Below are 14,427 nucleotides of genomic sequence, written 5' to 3'. Positions count from 1 at the left end.
GGTGGATAAGATCATTCCTACAAAACAGAATGCAAAGCGTTATTCTAGAAGGAGCTGTCTCTGAACAAGTACCAGTACTCTCTGGTGTTCCTCAAGGAACAGTCCTTGGACCCCTACTGTTCCTGGCCTACATAAACGACATGCCAGAAACAGCAACATCATCAGAGACCAAACTTTTTGCAGACGACAGCCTCCTCTATCGAACCATCAGTAACCAAGCAGAAAGTGACCTACTACAAAAAGATCTCACATCATTAGAGGATTGGGAAGATAAGTGGCAAATGAGCTTCAATGCAAAAAAATGCATTGTAATTAGAATACAACCCAAGAACCGTCCTGTAATACCAACTAATTACAAATTACACGGACACACACTGGACACCGTTGAAGCTAGTAAATACCTGGGAGTTACTATCAGCAATAATCTAACCTGGGACAGACACATCGACAACATAGTGGGAAAAGGAAACAAAACACTAGGCTTCATACGACGTAACCTAAAAGATTGCACTAAACCGGTCAAAGCAGCAGCATATTCAACAATAGTAAGACCTTCAGTTGAGTATGCTAGCACAGTATGGGATCCTACGAAACAGGCTAAAATAAAAGCAATCGAGCAGGTACAGAAAAGAGCAGCTAGATTTGTTAACAACAACTACACAGACCGCACACCTGGCTGTGTAACAAAAATGGTAACATCTTTGAAATGGGAAAGCCTTGAAGACCGCAGGAAACAAAATAGGCTATGCATGCTATTCAAAATCAAACATGATCTGATAGACATAGATAGGCACCAATATCTAACGCCAAACGATAGCCGGACCAGAGGTAAAAACCGCTTCTTCCAAGAAAGGGCCACAACAGACGCCTTCGGACAATCATTTTTTCCAAGGACCATTAGAGACTGGAACCAACTGCCAACATCCGCAACATCAGCTGACACAGTTGATGGATTCAGAGCTGCCCTGAAGGCATGCTCTGTTAAAATTTAGACAGTAACATCCTGTAAATAGTTTTATTTGTATATATATAGAGAACGTTTTATCCTGTAAATAGCCAAGAGAAAACTTTCTGTGTTGTCCGACATTGCGTTAGTTTTCGCGGGACCTCATACATTCAAGATTTGAATTCGGTTCCTTACCTGAAAGAAGAAGAAGAAACCATTACAACTGAAATTTCCATTAGAAATAAAAAAGTTAGCATGGGTGTACTGAAAAATCGACATTTTTTGAAAACGACCCACATAGTTGTTGTTCTTGCGATCTAAACACCATGATATGGAGAACGCTCTGATTGGCTTATTTATTTTTCATTTTTTGTCATCTATCATACGATTGGTTGTATTTGTGCATGTTTGAAACCGGAAGTCTTATCTATGACTCAAAGTCAGTGTGATGACGGAATCATATCCGGACTCCTTTTTTGTCGTTTTCCTCACAAAATAACTCAATCTGAATAATCATAAGAATGGATGACAAATGCAACTATGCATGTTACCTATAGGACACAGAGGCATGATGATTGATTTATTGTGGAAGGAAGAGAAGCGACACACAAAATGAGGTCTTCTCGTTTAATAGTATAGAATATTACATCTTATTAGTATTTGTATGCAATTAAAATTAAGGGTTTGAACAGCACATATAGCAAGGTAATAACCATTCTTGAACTTCTGTAGGCCACATTTATATACACATGATAAAAACAATTTCACGAAGAATGAAAGATTGTCTGTGAACGGTCTCAGATATATAGTGCTCATAGACCGTTACAACTATAGAAACACTGACAAGCAGAGTAATACAATTATGTGACATTTATCTGTCTTGGTAACAATACACAATGGCGGATCCAGAACTTTTTATAAGGGGCGCTCCAGTCATGCTTCAGTGATTCCCTAAATAATCTGCCATATTTTTCCCATAAAGGGGGGGGGGGGGGGGGCTCTCTCTGGATCCACCAATGAGACACTAAGGTATCAAGACATTTCGGCACATTGTTCAAAAGACAATAAGACAGCGTACAGAAGTCGGTTCCGTCATTCTGAATCAATCAATCAAAAACACTTCAATTGGTTAATTATCAATAGCCTACATGTACCTATTTTTTTTTACACAACAATAAGATTCTCTCTGTTCAGGTATCCATGGTCTTGAGCTCTTATTGTACACATACATTATTGTAATAAACTCACTGGCGGATCCAGCCATTTTAAAAAAGGGGGGTTCCCAAACACAGAGTAAAAGGGGGGTTCCAACTATATGCTCCCATTCAAATGCATTGATCAGCCAAAAAAAGGGGGGTCCAACCCCCGGAACCCCCCCCCCCCCCCCCCCCGGATCCGCCACTGAAACTCCACATAGCATTCATAGGTACCAGCAGAGACATAGTGAATACATGTCATATCCATTTTTTTCATGTGAAGATAATTGAAATTAAAACATATAAATACAGTGAAATATAAAAAAAAAAGAATAAAAAATAATGAAGAAAAAAGGGGGAGGGCTTAATAAAGTAAATCCTTTCCCCATGTACCTATTATATGGGGACGAAGTCCCCAATAACAGTAGAAAATTCAATAAAAAAAAAAATTCGGGAAAATTTCCCGAATTTTTCATTGTACTAATGAACTCAAAATCGTTCAATTTTTTTTATGTCATGTTTTGAAATCCCGGACCTGCGCAGAAATGTACAATATACTTCCTTTTTCCGGTCTCGTTTGTATGAAACTTTGAGTAAAATATATATTTATCAGTCTAGTATAAAATAGGAAGAAACGCGCAATACCAATTTCATTTTTAATAATTCCTTGATATGAAAAAACGTTACCTGATGATAGCGTTTCTTTGTTTACATTGCATATGACGTCATAATTTAAATAACGTCACAACTAAAATCCCTAACAACAGAACCAAAATCGGAAACGTTACGGTATTTCCGTTTCTTTTTTTTTGACAAATAAAATAAAAGTTACAAAAAAATAATTCATACAGACTTCGTCCCCATTTACAGGTAATGCCTGCCTCATATTAGCTTCATGTCGTTTGAGACTATACAGTTGTTAGGCTCATTAAAACTTATTTCTAAAAATTTAGTAAAAAAGGGACACTAGGGTCATTAAAACTTATTTCTATAAATTATTGGTAAAAAAGGGATACTTATAGGTTTCCGAAATTTAAGACCCAGACCGTATAAGATTCTTTTATTATTTTATTTATTTATATTTCCGGCATGTGGAAACCGGATTATTTTGAGTGACTTGCGTAATAAACTTTTAAAGGTCATTATTCACCCATCATCATTAATGTAAAAGGAAAAAGGTAACAATGGGTTTATAAAGTTGAATATATGTCACTTAGTAATTTATTTTAACAAAAAATATGTCAACAAAAATTTTTTTTGGCCTTTTACTGATACACGATTGAAGGTCAAAATTTATGTCGTGAAGTCTGGATCATTTGAAAGAGAATCATATGTAATGACGCCATCGCGGTGGTTCTAGAAATACTGGGTTTATGTTTAACTATGCATCTGTGTGTCCGATTTGTCCTTCTGAGACTTGCACACACAGTTGGAGCTGTTATAATACCACCACCAGCAACAATAGAGGGGGTCCTGATCATGAAATCCCTGGCTTAAAAACACGAAATCTTGAGGTCAAAAAATTTTAATAAATTTAAATCCTGACTTCCCAAAATTAGAAAAAGAATTCCCACATCCCGAAAGGGTCAATCACGAAATCCCAAGCTTAAAAACACCTGATCCCGAAGTCCCCATAAAGGTCCAATCCCCACTCACGGTACCTGAGCCTGAGGCTCCTTCCTTGTTTTTTTCAAGAGGGATCTTTCAAAACTCTTTTTGACTCTTTCATTCCCCCAATTGACAAGTAAATCTTATGATGGGAACTGTGCTGGTAGGAATTAATTCTCTGGTACTGCCACTGACGCTGGATGGTTTATAGGTCAGATGAAAAAAATAAAATAACAGGTGCCCCCTTTCCTTTCATACATACATATGTACATACTTGCTGTATGGATTATGTGAGTTAAGCCAGGGTAGACTTGGGTTCATATGTTCTGATGATTTGAAAGAGTCCTGGAAAGATTGCCAATCGAAAATATTTCCACTGAAATTTGGCAAAGTTAATTCTGCAGGCATTGTGATTTTCAAAACATGAAGTTGGAATAAAAGGTGATGCTTTATAATTCCATGTTTGATAGGATGAAGCTCTGTTTTTCAAATCATTGAATTATCATAAATGTCTTGTAACAACACTTCTGTTCCATTGTGTTCGCTTTCCAAATCGATTTCAGTTTATTCAAATCCTGATCACAGCACCAAAATGTTGAGAATATAAGAGGCGTTGGTTCAGCAGCTCTTTATTTATCTTTTGATATTCCATCTGAACCCCTGCATCCCCGGATCCGCCTATACCACACAGCGCCGACCCCACGGCCATCTCTATACCGAGCAAGAACGAAGAATTCCAAGAAGCCAACAAACAACTGATACCATCAATTACTGCCAAGAAACCACCAAACAAAAGGAAACTTATATGAAGAACAAACAGAGGACTACATTCCTACAACAGGACTGCCAATATATCAAGATTTATATGTACCATCATTCTGTGCCATCAGAAAATTAAATGTAAAATTATTTTAGTGTGAAACCTTAAAAAGGATCTTTCAAAGACACAAAACAGCCAAGATAGATTTCCAGTACTATTTAAAACCTGCAGGAAATTAAAGTTAAAAGAAGTAAGATACAAAGAACATAAATCCTTCCCACCACCATTTCCAGTTCAACCAACATTGCCAAGAAATTTTGCGACAGTAAACCACTTTACGGCATTCCCGACGCGATTGGAAGTAGTACCTCCGGCCAAAGGGAACCCAGTCGAAGTGGTAGGGGTGTGCCCTATAAGTGTGTCCAAATTAGGAAGAAACTTTATAAAACTGTACACTGACATTGTACTTACATTCATGTTACACAAATTTAATTTCTGTTTAAAAACACATTTTATTTATACACTTACCATTATAATAGTTTACAACCATTTTAAAGTTAACGACAATTCGAAAAATTATAGATTAACTCTATATTTAGTAACTTCATTTGCATTGTACTATGTTTGATTCATTTTCTGTTCAACATTACATAATGATATAGAGTATCCCATAGCAACGTCAACAATGGACAATTATGACGTCACATACATGATACCATTTTTTTGTACTTCAGGGGTTCTAATTTTGTATACTTCGTCCTGATGAAGCCGATCTAATCGGCGAAACATGTCAACAATAAAAGATGCAGTTTACTTAAGTGTTGTTGTCAATGTAGCGGTATTTGATTTTTTTATCTGACAACCCTGCATACCATCTGGTATCCACTTAAGGGAACTCTACCAGCACAATACATAAGAGGTGTTGGTTCAGCAGCTCTTTATTTAATGTTTAATGAAAATAAAAACCAATAACTATAAAAAGTAAATTGGAATCTCTAAAAAAAAACCAACATCTGTTTTGATCAATAGAAGCAACTTTTGGTTATAAAGTAATCCAGCAAATTATTAATTTATTATATACATTTTTAAGGGAAAAAATATAATCACTTGTTTAACACTTATCCAACAGTTAAACATTTTATTTTACTTGTCCTCTCTTGCATTTAGGAATATGTAAATAATTAATGTACATGCTGTACAATGTACAGCATTGTACAGTAACTACAGTGGAGTTGTCATCTTACTGCGTCTAAAAAATTCCTGTGCGTTGCATTACATATTTGGTAGTTAGATCACATATCTTTTAATCATGTGATAAATATTTAAATTTTGCAAAAAAAAAAAAATACTTTTAAAAAACAAACCATGATTGATCATGTTGATGCATATATGTGACATGCAAATGATGATTCTTTACCTATATACTAGTTAATAAGTATTAAAAGGGGGGGAGGGGGTACACTACTGTAAAAGATCCACTGTTACATATATATTAAAGTTATCAGTTTAAATGGAATGGCGAATATCTAACATTTTTGTTCAGTCAACAATTAATGTTTGAAAATATATGCTACTTTTATTTTTGTACAACCTACATACAATTACAAGTGCCACATGTTGTTTAATATAGTCTAAAAGCTAACATTAGATATAGTTTAAAATAAAACATTACATATTACACAGTTTATTTGTTTTATGTGATAGCAACCAAGGAATATAAACTGGTGTTAACCTTTTGTAAGTAGTAAACATATTTGATTGAATGTTGATAAAATTTATCGAACATACATATATAAAGATGAAATGATTTGATAGGCATAACGTTTATTGTACGTATCACTTATATGATATGATTTTTTAGGCAATAAATTTTCTGAATTTTAAATTCAGCTTGACTTTTACATGTTTTTAACAATTTGTCATGCACAAATGATCAATCAATACAGCATGTGACAGATCATGTACATGTACATGTTAGCTTGTAAATAATAATGCATATAACACAGATGTTCTCGCTGTGATGATGACCCTTAGGTGGCCTTCAGCTGTTTTCTGCTCTTTTGTTGGGTTGTTGTCTCTTTGACACCTTCCCCATTTCCATTCTCAATTTTATATGAATATAAAAGTTGAAATACATTTTCATGTCTAATATGAAAAAACTGAGATGTGGTATGATTGCCAATGAGACAGCTATCCATGAACGTTTATAAGAAGTGATTGTAAGCAATTATAGGCAACCAAAACTAGAGGCTCTAAAGAGCCTGTGTCGCTCACCTTGATCTATGTGAATATTAAAGGAAGCAGATGGATTCATGACAAAATTGTGTTTTGGTGATGGTGATGTGTTTGTACATCTTACTTTACTGAACATTCTTGCTGCTTAAAATTATCTCTATCTATAATGAGCTTGGCCCATTAGTTTCAGTGGAAAATGTTAGTAAAAATTTACAAATTTTATGAAAATTGTTAAAAATTGACTATAAAGAACAATAACTACTAAGGGGGTCAATTGACCATTTCGGTCATGTTGACTTATTTGTAAATCTTACTTTGCTGAACATTATTGTTGTTTACAGTTTATCTCTATCAATAATAATATTCAAGATAATGACCAAAAACAGCAAAATTTCCTTAAAACTAACAATTCAGGGTCAGCAACCCAACAACGGGTTGTCCGATTCATCTAAAAATTTCAGAGCAGATAAATGTTGACCTGATAAACAATTTTACCCCATGTCAGATTTGCTCTAAATGCTTTGGGTTTAAAAATTTTGAGTTATAAGCCAAAAACTGCATTTTACCCCATGTTCTATTTTTAGCCATGGCGGCCATCTTGGTTGGATGGCCGGGTCACCGGACACATTTTTCAAACTACTAACCCAAAAGATGATTGTGGCCAAGTTTGGATTAATTTGGCCAAGTAGTTTCAGAGAAGATTTTTGTAAAAGATTACCAAGATTTACGAAAAATGGTTAAAAATTGACTATAAAGGGCAATAACTCCTAAAGGGGTCAACTGACCATTTCAGTCATGTTGACTTATTTGTAAATCTTACTTTGGTGAACATTATTGCTGTTTATAGTTTATCTCTATCTATAATAATATTCAAGATAATAATCAAAAAGAGCAAAATTTCCTTAAAATTACTAATTCAGGGCCAGCAACCCAACAACAGGTTGTCCGATTCATCTGAAAATTTCAGGGCAGATAGATCTTGACCTGATAAACAATTTTACCCCATGTCAGATTTGCTCTAAATGCTTTGGGTTTTGAGTTATAAGCCAAAAACTGCATTTTACCCCATGTTCTATTTTGAGCCATGGCGGCCATCTTGGTTTGATGACCGGGTCACCGGACACATTTTTCAAACTGCTAACCCAAAAGATGATTGTGGCCTAGTTTGGATTAATTTGGCCCAGTAGTTTCAGAGGAGAAGATTTTTGTAAAACATTACTAAGATTTACGAAAAATGGTTAAAAATTGACTATAAAGGGCAATAACTCCTAAAGGGGTCAACTGACCATTTCAGTCATGTTGACTTATTTGTAAATCTTACTTTGGTGAACATTATTGCTGTTTACTGTTTATCTCTATCTATAATAATATTCAAGATAATAACCAAAAACAGCAAAATTTCCTTAAAATTACTAATTCAGGGGCAGCAACCCAACAACGGGTTATCCGATTCATCTGAAAATTTCAGGGCAGATAGATCTTCACCTATTTAACAATTCACCCCATGTCAGATTTGCTCTAAATGCTTTGGTTTTTGAGTTATAAGCCAAAAACTGCATTTTACCCCTATGTTCTATTTTTAGCCATGGTGGCCATCTTGGACTGACGACAACGGACGCCAAGTAATGAGAAAAGCTCACTTGGCCTTTTAGGCCAGGTGAGCTAAAAAAAGCCAACAATATGACCTTCAACAATGAAAAAACCCATGCTGTATACATATGGGATACTGATCAATGAAACAATCCAATTGAGAAAACTAATGGCATAATTTATAGCAAAATATTTATAAAAAAACGAATATGACAGACATGAACTAAGGACAACCAATGAACTACAGCTGGCTCCTGAGTTGGGATAGGCATATTAAGCATGTGGTGGAGTTGAATATGTTTGTGAGTGCTTAACCCTCCTTCTAACCTTGCACAGTGGTGAAATAGTACAGCATAAGAACTAACTATAAAAATCAGCTGAATAAAGCTTAACTTATCAGATTCATAATGCAAATAAAAATAGATCTAACAAAGACACAGAGTGGATGTGGCAGGGTACTTACATATCCCAACATCAAAAAGACACTAAGTACAGATCTGAGAGTACTCACAGTTACTGATAGTTAGTTCAAAGCTGATAACAATTTATAATTAATCAGATGTCTAAAACGTAAATATAAATCAGTACACACCTAACATTTTACTCTTTTTTTAGCTCACCTGGCCCGAAGGGCCAAGTGAGCTTTTCTCATCACTTGGCGTCCGTCGTCCGTCGTCGTCCGTCGTCCGTCGTCGTCGTCGTCGTCCGTCGTCGTTAACTTTTACAAAAATCTTCTCCTCTGAAACTACTGGGCCAAATCAAACCAAACTTGGCCACAATCATCATTGGGGTATCTAGTTTAAAAAATGTGTGGCGTGACCCGGTCAACCAACCAAGATGGCCGCCACGGCTAAAAATAGAACATAGGGGTAAAATGCAGTTTTTGGCTTATAACTCAAAAACCAAAGCATTTAGAGCAAATCTGACATTGGGTAAAAATGTTTATCAGGTCAAGATCTATCTGCCCTGAAATTTTCAGATGAATCGGTCAATCGGTTGTTGGGTTGCTGCCCCTGAATTGGTAATTTTGAGGAAATTTTGCTGTTTTTGGTTATTATCTTGAATATTATTATAGATAGAGATAAACTGTAAACAGCAATAATGTTCAGCAAAGTAAGATCTACAAATAAGTCAACATGACCAAAATGGTCAGTTGACCCGTTTAGGAGTTATTGCCCTTTATAGTCAATTTTTAACCATTTTTCGTTAATTAAAGTAATCTTTTACAAAAATCTTCTCCTCTGAAACTACTGGGCCAAATTAATCCAAACTTGGCCACAATCATCTTTGGGGTATCTAGTTTAAAAAATGTGTGGCATGACCTGGTCAACCAACCAAGATGGCCGCCACGGCTAAAAATAGAACAAAGGGGTAAAATGCAGTTTTTGGCTTATAACTCAAAAACCAAAGCATTTTGAGGAAATCTGACGGGATAAAAATATTTATCAGGTCAAGATCTATCTGCCCTGAAATTTTCAGATGAATCAGTCAATCGGTTGTTGGGTTGCTGCCCCTGAATTGGTAATTTTGAGGAAATTTTGCTGTTTTTGGTTATTATCTTGAATATTATTATAGATAGAGATAAACTGTAAACAGCAATAATGTTCAGCAAAGTAAGATCTACAAATAAGTCAACATGACCAAAATGGTCAGTTGACCCGTTTAGGAGTTATTGCCCTTTATAGTCAATTTTAACCATTTTTCATAAATTAAATTAATCTTTTACAAAAATCTTCTCTTCTGAAACTACTGGGCCAAATTAATCCAAACTTGGCCACAATCATCTTTGGGGTATCTAGTTTAAAAAATGTGTGGCGTGACCTGGTCAACCAACCAAGATGGCCGCCACCGCTAAAAATAGAACATATGGGGTAAAATGCAGTTTTTGGCTTATAACTCAAAAACCAAAGCATTTTGAGGAAATCTGACATGGGATAAAAATGTTTATCAGGTCAAGATCTATCTGCCCTGAAATTTTCAGATGAATCGGTCAATCGGTTGTTGGGTTGCTGCCCCTGAATTGGTAATTTTGAGGAAATTTTGCTGTTTTTGGTTATTATCTTGAATATTATTATAGATAGAGATAAATTGTAAACAGCAATAATGTTCAGCAAAGTAAGATCTACAAATAAGTCAACATGACCAAAATGGTGAGTTGACCCCTTTAGGAGTTATTGCCCTTTATAGTCAATCTTTAACCATTTTTCATAAATCTAAGTAATCTTTTACAAAATCTCCACTGAAACTACTAGGCCACAATCATCTTTGGGGTATCTAGTTTGAAAAATGTGTCCAATGACCTGGCCATTCAACCAAGATGGCCGCCACGGCTAAAAATAGAACATAGGGGTAAAATGCAGTTTTTGGCTTATAACTATGAATTCAAAGCATCTAGAGCAAATCTGACAAGAAGTTAAATTGTTAATCAAGTCAATATCTATCTGCCCTGAATTTTTCAGATGAATTGGACAACTGGTTGTTGGGTTGCTGCCCTCCAATTGGTAATTTTTAAAGAAATTTTGCCGTTTTTGGTTATCTTGAATACTATTATAGATAGCGATAAACTGTAAACAGCAATAATGTTCAGCAAAGTAAGATCTACAAATAAGTCAACATGACCTAAATGGTCAATTGACCCCTTAAGGAGTTATTGCCCTTTATAGTCAATTTTTAACAATTTTCATTAATTTGGTAAATATATGTAAATTTTTACCAAATATAGTTCTCTGTTACTAATGGGCAAAGTTCATTATAGATATAATTGTAAGAAGCAAAATCGTTTAGTAAAGTAAGAACTTCAAACACATCACCATCACCAAAATACAATTTTGTCATGAATCCATTTGTGTCCTTTGTTTAATATGCACATAGACCAAGGTGAGCGACACAGGCTCTTTAGAGCCTCTAGTTTTGGAAAAAAACTAGGTATAATTGCTTGACTTAATTGAAAGTTATTTATTTTCAGGTGAAATTTGATGCAACATGGCAGTGGATATATTTCAGTGCAAAAACATAAATATCCTAGTTTATGTTCTAGTAGCCCTGTTTGGTATTGGATCCTGGGTAGATATAAATGGATTATGGGTAGAACTTCCAGTGATGGTGCCACACCTCCCAGAGGGATGGAAATTACCTTCATATTTGTCCGTCATTATACAAATGGCTAACATTGGACCACTCTTGGTAACGGCAATGTATGTGTTTTGTAAAAGTTATATGAAAGAGAGAGTTGCAGTTTATGCTGTCTTGGGCATCGGAGCAACCTCGTGTTTACTTATGTCGTTTTTCTGGAAGGAAACAACATACATCGCTGGAGATTTTCACAGCACAGCATTATTAGTTCTTCAGTTTTTCCTAGCTCTTACAGATTGTACAACATCTGTTTTATTTTTACCTTTCATGGCGACATTTAAAGCTGAATACATGACAGGTTATTTCATTGGTGAAGGACTGAGTGGACTTGTTCCAAGTGTTGTAGCTCTTGGTCAAGGAGTTGGTCAACTTACGTGTAAAAATATATCTAGCTTTAATTCCACGACAAATGTGACGAGTTATAGTATACAGCCTATTTATCATAGCATTCGTTTTAGTGTAGAGGAATTCTTTTATTTTCTATGTGCAATGTTAATCATTTCCATTGTGTCGTTCACCATTCTGAATTACACGTCATACTGTAAGAAGGAGAAAGTCAAACATCAAGATGACTATGAAGAAGTAGAGTCAAGCAATGATAATCAAATGATGAGTAGTTATGAACTGAACCCAGATCAACCTTATAGTATATCAGCTCAAAACTCTGGAAATCATTCAAATGAATTTATAAATCCTTCAGCATTAAGTTCAAGAAATCAGCTGATGAAGAAGAACAAGCAATTAGATATAAATTCAAAATCAGTAGATATAATTCAATTCCGTGAAATATTGTCAACAAAGCTATTTATATATTATTTAGTCTTAACTGCATGGGTAAACTGTCTTTCAAATGGAGCACTGCCATCTCTACAGACATACTCAACCTTGCCTTTTGGGAATGATGCTTATCATTTGTCTGCCACTTTGGCAAACATTGCCAATCCTCTTGCCTGTTTGGTGGCATTTTTTGTTACAGTAAAATCAAGCATTGTGATATCGTTTTTAACATTCCTAGGAACTGCCATAGCTGGGTATATTATATCTACAGCTGTAGAGAGTCCTAATCCAGTCCTGTATAACACAACAGCAGGCTCTGTAATAGTGGTATGTATGTACAATGTATATATAAAAAAAGAAGATGTGGTATGATTGCCAACGAGACAACTGTCCACAATGACACAGACATTAACAACTATAGGTCACCATATACGTCATGTACATACAGCCTTCAACAATGAGCAAAGCCCATACCACATAGTCAGCTATAAAAGGCCCCAATATGACAATGTAAAACAATTCAAACAAGAAAACTAACGGCCTTATTTGTATAAAAAAATGAACGAAAAACAAATATGTAACACATAAAAAACTGACAACCACTGAATTACAGACTCCTGACTTGGGACAGGCATATACATAAATAATGTGGCGGAGCTGGATCCCAACCCTCCTCTAATCTGGGACAGTGGTTTAACAGTACAATATAAGAACGATCTAATATAGCTTATTATAGCTTATATATATAGGTGATTGGTTTTATAAATAGATTTCTCTTATATGAATAAAAGGAGATGTTGGGTATACGTTGATGAGACAAGCAACCAAAAGACAACTTCAGGGCAACAGTCTACAACTATAGGCAGATGTCTAAACAAAATGTCAACCTCTAATTCCTGAGCATGCCGAGTCTTACTCTGAATGGACAGAAAGAAATACAAATGTTGCAACTTATTTAACAGAAATATGATTTCGGTACTGTAACTACATATATACAATCATGACAGCTGTGGAACCATTGTTTTCATTGTTTTTAGGTCTCTATGAGAATGGTTTTTGTAATTTTGTAATATTTGAGAAATTAGCACATGAGCAAAGACCTCTTGTGTCAATGTTTAGGTCAATCATTTGTTGGTACCTAAGTATTATGGTATTGAACAAAAAGGGTTATTAAGTCCTACATTATAACTTAAAATTAAAATAGACTGAATAAAGGTAGGGTTAGTGGAAACACATGTATTATTTATTTGGCCTAAATTCATAAAATTGCAATAAATTATTGAATTTCAGTATGTGATATATTTAAAACTTTAAATTTTAGTAAGACCACATCTTAGTCATTTTAATTTTAAGTTATAATGTAGGACAAAAGTTTCCACTTAATAACCCTTTTTGTTAAACACCCTAATACTTATGCACCAACAAATGAGTGACCTAAAATTGACATAAGATAAATTGAATACATGTATACATGTATGTATTACTTTATCTATTTACATTAGACGAGCTTAATTACCAGTATCTTAACATGATAAAAAGTGCAAAAAATTTCAAACCAATCGATATCCTCTCAACATTTCAATAACAATTTGATATTTAACATAGTCATCATTATTTGACAATAACATCGTAAACTCTCTGTCAATATGTTTTTAATTTAATTATTATTTCTTCACCATGTTTATTTTCTATATATAGATTGCTGCCTGGATATTGGTTGTGTTCACATTAACCTTTGTAAAAGTTTCCATTGCTGGCATCTTCAGAGAAGAAGGTAAAAAGGCTTTATTATGGATTGGTGGCATATCTCAAGTTGGTTCAGCCGTGGGAGCAATAGTCACATTTGTATTGGTTAATGTGTATGAGATGTTTGAAAGTGCTCCTACATGTCAGTCATAATTGTTTTGTAAATACATAGTTTTTTTTTATTTTTTTGGTGTACCTTGTTATAACTTGGATGTTCTTTTTTTCAACGATCTCAATTTTACAAAAAATAAGAAAATCTTATATAAAAGTTATGAATATGGATTTGTCTTGTTAAAAGATTATCTATTATCATCAAAGTTTTTTCAATTCTTTTTCTACAAAAATGTGTATCAAAATCATACATATAACATTTTTTTTGCCCTAAGAGCATTAGTCTGAAATCATTAGTTTCAAAAAGTTACTAATGTAGGAAACGA

The 14,427-nt window shown here is 34.6% G+C and overlaps 1 protein-coding gene across 1 annotated transcript; it reads left to right on the top strand.

Moving 5' to 3' along the window:
* Positions 1 to 3,228: 3,228 nt before the first annotated feature.
* LOC143080711 (riboflavin transporter 2-like) lies at positions 3,229 to 14,427 on the top strand. The gene is made up of 3 exons (XM_076256707.1): positions 3,229 to 3,320; positions 11,301 to 12,571; positions 13,943 to 14,427. The coding sequence occupies exons 2-3, from the start codon at positions 11,318 to 11,320 to the stop codon at positions 14,141 to 14,143; spliced, it is 1,455 nt and encodes a 484-aa protein (XP_076112822.1). The 5' UTR covers positions 3,229 to 3,320; positions 11,301 to 11,317; the 3' UTR covers positions 14,144 to 14,427.

The sequence above is a fragment of the Mytilus galloprovincialis genome, chromosome 6, assembly GCF_965363235.1.
Source record: "Mytilus galloprovincialis chromosome 6, xbMytGall1.hap1.1, whole genome shotgun sequence".
NCBI classification, from domain to species: Eukaryota; Metazoa; Mollusca; class Bivalvia; order Mytilida; family Mytilidae; genus Mytilus; species Mytilus galloprovincialis.
The sequence above is the reverse complement of the archived record's forward strand: the minus strand, read 5'-3'. Positions and strand labels throughout refer to the sequence as shown.